Source organism: Chinchilla lanigera, unplaced genomic scaffold, assembly GCF_000276665.1.
Source record: "Chinchilla lanigera isolate Chin_1 unplaced genomic scaffold, ChiLan1.0 scaffold00089, whole genome shotgun sequence".
Classification (NCBI taxonomy): domain Eukaryota; kingdom Metazoa; phylum Chordata; class Mammalia; order Rodentia; family Chinchillidae; genus Chinchilla; species Chinchilla lanigera.
Window position 1 is genome coordinate 8,363,006 of NW_004955490.1, and position 6,393 is coordinate 8,369,398.

Consider the following 6,393-nt stretch of genomic DNA (forward strand, 5'->3'; position numbering starts at 1 on the left):
CCCCCCAAAGCCTCCTGCGGCCCTGGGGCAGGCTATTAGAGTTTGAATATGGGTGTGAGAGCTGCACCCGCCTGGGAGTGGATAGTTTGCATATGTAAGGGAGAGGAAAAGAGTGCTTGGGGCATTCCTCCCCCATTCCGCCCTGGTGTGTGGCTTGCTGCTTTGCTGTGCTGCCGCCCTGAGATGCAGCCCTCTGCCACGTGCCACTCTGCCTTATAATCCTGCCAAGTACGGATTAAAACTTCCACGAACTGTAAACGAAATAAACCTTTCCTTCCTTAATTTTGGGAGTCAGGTATTTTGTCTCAGCAGCGAGAAAAAAGTAACGAAGACAATCAGGAACAAGACAAAGTTGTCCAATGTCTCCACTTTTATTTAACATAGTGCTGAAAACTTTAACCATAGTGATTAGACAAGAGAAAGAAATAAAAGAGATGATAGGAGAGGAAGAAGTTAAATTATCATCATTTGCAGATGACATGATACTCTTACATAGAAGACCCCAAAAACTCCACTAAAAGACTTCTAGATATTTCTTTCTTTTTGGTTTTTTTGTTTTGTCTTTTTGAGACAGGGTCTTGCTATGTAGTTCAGGCTGGACTTGAGCTCACCTTGTAGCCCAGGCTGGCCTTGAACTTGCAATGATCCTCCTGCCTCAGCCTCCCAAGTGCTGGGATTACAGGCATGTGCCACCACTCCTGGCTAAGACTTCTAGATTTAATAACTAAAATCAGTAGCATACCTGGATACAAATTCAACACTCAAAATCAGTAGCATTCCTGTACAAGAATAATATACTCACTGAGAGAGAAATTAAGGAAACAATATCTTTCACAGTAGCATCCAAAAAAATGAAATTCCTAGGAATTAATCTAATGAAGGATGTAAAAGACCTCTACATTGACAACTAGAGTACTCTGAAAAAGGAGAGTCAAGCAGATATCTGAAAATGGAAAGATATCCCTTACTCTTGGGTAGGAAGAACTAATACAGTGAAAATGGTCATGCTTCCAAAATTGTTGTGCAGATTTAATGCAATTCTGATCAAAATTCCAAGAGCATATCTCACAGAATTAGAGAAAGCAACCCTAAAATTTATTTGGGACCAGAAGAGACATAGAATACTAAAGGCAATTCTGGGCAACAGAGGCAAGGCAGGAAGCATCACAACCATAGACTTGAAATTATACTAAAAAGCTACTGTGATAAAAATAGTATGGGAGGCTGGGGATGTAGCTCAGTAGTACAGTGCCAGCCTGGCAAGCACAAGGTCCTGTGTTCGATTTCTGGTACAAAAACAAACAAAACAAAAAACCAGCATGGTCTGGCAAAAAAAAAAAAAAAAAATGAGACCCAAGGATGAACAGATTAGAAGATGCAGAAACAATTCCAGACATACTTAGCTACCTTATCTTTGACAAAGGTGCCAAACACACTCACTGGGAGAAGGATAAGCCTCTTTAAAAATGGTGGGGGAAAAACTGGCTCTGCACATGCTAAAGATTAAAATTGGACTCATATCTTTCACCATGCACTAGATTAGAAATGGATCAAAGTTCTAAATATTAAAACAGCAACATTAAATCCTCTAGAAGATAGAATAGTTAGAACTCTTGAAGACATTGGTGTAGGCAAAAAGTTTATGAACAAAACCGCAGTTGCACAAGAACTATCACAAAGAATCAACAACTGTGATGTCATCTTATGAAAAAGCTTTTGCACAGCAAGAGAAACCACCAATAGAGTGAAGAGACAGCCCACAGAATCAGAAAGAATTTTTGTCAGCTGTTCCTCAGACAAAAACTACTATCTAGAATATATAAAGGACAAAAAACTCCCCTAGATCCCCCAAATTTAAGGGCCCAATCCAAAAATGGGCATCTGAAGTGAGTAGACACTACTCAGATGAAGAAATACAGACAGCAAATAAATATATGAAAAAATCTTCAACATCATTGATCATCCGAGAGATGCAAATTAAAACAACACTGAGATTCCATCTCACCCCAGAAAGAATGGCTATTCTCAAGAAATCAACCAATAACAAATGCTGGAGGGGCTGTGGGAAAAACTGAACCCTTCTCCACTGTTAGTGGAAGTGTAGGCTCATGCAGCCACTGTGGAAATCAGTGTGGAGAGTCCTCAAAAAACTAGGACTAGAGGTTCTATTTGACTCAGCTATTCCCCTTCTTGGTATCTTCCTGAAAGAATTCAAAACATACCAGAGTGATATATGCACACCCTTGTTGATTTTGTATTACAGTTTGTTGGGCAGGGGATACAGCTCAGTGGCATAAGCGCCTGCCTGGCAAGTGCAAGGTCCTGAGTTTGACTCCCGGTACCAAAAAAAAAGTTAAATGTATTACAGTTTGTAATAGCCAAATCTTGGAAACAGCCCAAATGCCCATCAACTGGTGAACGAATGGATAAAGAAGATGTAGGTTTTTTTTTTTTTTTTAATAAAATGGTGTACTACTCCGCTATAAAGAAGGATAAGCCTGAGACATTTCTAGGTCAGTGGATGCACCTCAAGACTGTACTCTTAAAAACAAAAGACTGTACTCTTAAGTGAAATAAATTGGACTCACATATATATATTGCATTGTTTCTCTGGGGTGAGAAACTGAAAGTGTAAATAAGGATCAAAATGTATAATAGACATTATGAAATAGGAAGAAAATGTTCAAATGGAAAGGGGAACTAGTGATTGGGGAGGGGGGAAGGAAAGAAGGGAAAAATAAAAAAATGAGAAAAGAAGGAAAAAATAGGAACAAAGCTGGGCATGGTGGCACACGCCTGTCATCCCAGCACTCAGGAGGCTGAAGCAGGAGGATCATTGTGAGTTTGAGACCAGCCTGGGCTACAAAGTGAGCTCAAGGCCAGCCTGAACTACATAGCGAGACCCTGCCTCAAAAAGACAAAAAACAAAACAAAGAAGTACTTAGAGGGAAGATGTAACTGTAAATGCCTATTTAAAAAAAGAAGAAAAACTGGTCGTGGTGGCACACACGTCTGTAATCCCAGCACTTGGTAAGCTGAGTCAGGAGGATTACTGTGAATTCAAGCCAGTTTGGGGCTACACAGTGAGTTCAAGACCAGCCTGAACTACATAGCAAGATCCTGTCTCAAAAAGAAAGATTTTTTTTTTTGAGACAGTGTCTTGCTGTGTATCCAGGCTGGCTTTGAACTCACAGTGATCCTCCTGCATTAGTCTCTCCTCCCTAGTGCTGGGATTACAGGCCTGCACCACCACGCCCACCACCAGAAAGACTTCACATCAGTAATTTAACTTCCATTTTAAGAAACTGGAATTGAAAAAAGAGCAATCTAAATCCAAGGTAAACCGGGGGTGGTGCTGCACTTTGAGTATGAGGCCAGTTTGGGCTACAATAATGAGTTCAAGGTCAGTCTGAACTACACAGTGAGACCTTGTCTCAAAAGAAACAAACACAACAAATAAATAAATTCGAGGTAAGCAGAAGGAAAGAAATAGTATAGAGGATAAGAAAAAATAGGGAAAGTTAATGAAATTAAAAGTTGTTTCTCTGAGATGATCAATGGAATTAACAGTTTAGATAGCCTAACAAAACAGAGGAGACTGAAAATTAAAATCAGGAAAGAAACAAGGGGATATCACAACTGGCAATACAGGTATAGGAATGATTATATGGGAATATAATAAGTTTACACCAATGAATTAGATAACCTAGGTCATAGGGACAAATTCTTAGACACATACAACATGCCAAAACTGATTCCAGAAGATTGAACATCTAAATAGGTCAATAACAGGAACTGAATTAATACAGTAATTAAAAAATCTCCTTCTCCCCAGAAAAATTCCAGGCCCAACAGGTTCACTGCTGAATTCTACCAAATACTTAAAAAGTATTCGTACTAAATCCTTCACATCGGTTTTCAAAAAAGTAGAAGAGGATCAAATACTGCACAGCTCATTCTGTGAGGCCAGTATCACTTTGATAACTAAACCAGGCAGATATCACAAGAAAACTATAGGCCAAGTAGCTCTTATGAATCGTACAACAAAATATTACCAAACTGAATCCTGCAACATTTAAAAAGAATTATATACCATGTCCATTTATTGCTGTGATGCAAAGTTGGTTTAACATAAAAAAGTCTATTAAGGTAATACACACCATGTTAACAGAATAGAGGCCAGAAACTTCACATTCATCTCAATAGGTGCAGAAAACCATCTGAAAAACCCTAATACCTTTTCATGGTAAAGCACTGAACAACCTAGAAATAAAGGAGAACTCTTGCAACATGATACAGCTTATTAACAGAAAAAATACTTACAGCTGACATATTTGATTCAGATGAAAGACTGAAAGCTTTCCCCTAGAGATCAGGAAAAAAATCTGGGATGTCTCCGCTCATTACTTTTTTTTGGTAGTACTGGGGATGGAACCCAGGGTTTTTTTTACTGACATACATCCTCAGCTCCTTTTAAACTTTGTGTTTTTTTTTTTTGGGGGGGGGTTTGTCTTTTGAGACAAGGTCTTGCTATGCAGTTCAGGCTGGCCTTGAGCTCACTTTGTAGCCCAGGCTGGACTCAAACTTGCAACGATCCTCCTGCCTCAGCCTCCCGAGTGCTGGAATTACAGGCGTGTGCCACCATGCTCGGTGTCCTTTTTAAATTTTTGAGACAGAATTTCACTAAACTGCTAAAATGACCAGGCTGGGCTACAGTTTGGGATTCTCCTTTCTCAGCCTCCCAGAGCTGGGATTATGGGTGTGCAGCACCATGCCTGGGTGTTGCATGCCCCACTTCTACTCAGCATTGTATTGGAAGTTCTAACTAGGGCAGGTAGTAAATACAATGCAATATAAGGTACCGAGATTGGAAAGGAAAAATGGGAATTATCTCTTTCTGCAGATAACATGGTCTTTGTGTGTGTGTGTGTGTGTGTGTGTGTGTGTATTTTGTATTTTTCTTAATATCTTTGAACATGGTCCTGCATATAGAAAATCTCGAAGAATTTACTAATAAACCCTTAGAACTAATAAATAAGCACAGCAAAGTTGTAGGACACAAGTACAATGTACAAAAGTCAACTGTATGTTTACATATTCAAAGTGAACAGGGCTGGGGATTTAGCTCAGCGGCAAAAGCGCCTGCCCGGCAAGCGCAAGGTCGTGAGTTCGGTTCCCGGTACCGGAGAAAAACCAAAAAAAAAATTAAAAAAAAAACAAAAAAACAAAGTGAACAGTCTAAAAATGAAATCAGAAAAAAATTCTATTTACAATACTATTGAAAAGAATGAAAATGCATGGGCATAGATTTCACAAAAGCAGAGCAAGACTTGTGCACTGGAAACTATAAGGCATGGGTGAACGAAACTAAAGAAGACAAATAAATGGAAAGCTCTCTTCTGTTCGTGGATTGGCAGATTTAAGATGATAATATTTCTCAGACTGGTTTACAGATTCTACACAGTCCTTAGCAGAATCCTAGCTGACTGTGTAGAAACTGACAAGCTAATGAAAAATTCATATGGAATTGTAAGGGACTCAGAATACCCAAAATAATATTTTTAAAAATTTTTCATTTATTTTGTCTTTTTGAGACAGAGTTTCCCTACGCAGTTCAGGCTGGCTTTAAATTCACTTTGTAATCCAGCCTGGCATTGAACTCAGGGACCCTCCTGCTTCAGCCTTCTAAGTGCTGGGATTTTTTTTTTTTTTACGTTGGAGAGTGAGGTTTAATGCTCCGTGCCTTAAAATATCAACACTGTTCAGCAGCAAAAAGAGTCCCAGGCTGTGCTGTGGGCTTCCTTGGTGTCCATACTAGGGGCTTTCTGCACGCAGTGGGTGCTGTGCTGGGAGGATCTGGCACCACCAGACACCGGAAGGGTCTGAAAGGGGCGGCTGACTGACCATCCTTTTTAAACTTGCCATTGATGTATGGTACCCAGTCCAGCATCAGCCGCCGGTCGGTGGCCCACACCAGTCCTACGGCACCCATGGCATCCCACATGGTGGCTGTTGGGGTTCAGTTCTTAGCCAGCTCTTGGTAGCGTGGGCCCAGGAACCTGGTCAACATCGTAGCTCTGTCTGCGAACTAGGTCACCCTGTCTTAAGTGCTGGGATTATAGGTGTGCCCCATCACACCCAGCCAAAATAATTTTTAAAGAGAACAAAAAAGGAGGATTCTGTTTTTTTTTTTTTTTTTTCTTTTTTTTACTTTTCTTAGATAGGGCCTTGCTAAAAAAAAAAGATAGGGCCTTGCTAATGTAGATCTGGCTGGCCTTGAATTCACCACAGTCCTCCTGTCTCAGCCTCCCAGGTGCTGTGATTACAGGCATGAGCCAATATGCCTGGCTTTTGATTTTTAAAACTTACTACACAACAATAATAAAGATAGTA

The 6,393-nt window shown here is 40.1% G+C and overlaps 1 protein-coding gene across 1 annotated transcript in view; it reads right to left on the reverse strand.

Annotated features, from left to right (window-relative positions):
• Frmpd3 (FERM and PDZ domain containing 3) overlaps positions 1-6,070 on the reverse strand; it is a 38,373-nt gene extending 32,303 nt beyond the window's left edge. Inside the window, 1 exon segment of the mRNA XM_013504519.1 lies at positions 5,905-6,070. Within this exon segment, the coding sequence (XP_013359973.1) occupies positions 5,905-6,070 (166 nt within the window).
• Between the last annotated feature and the right edge of the window lie 323 nt (positions 6,071-6,393).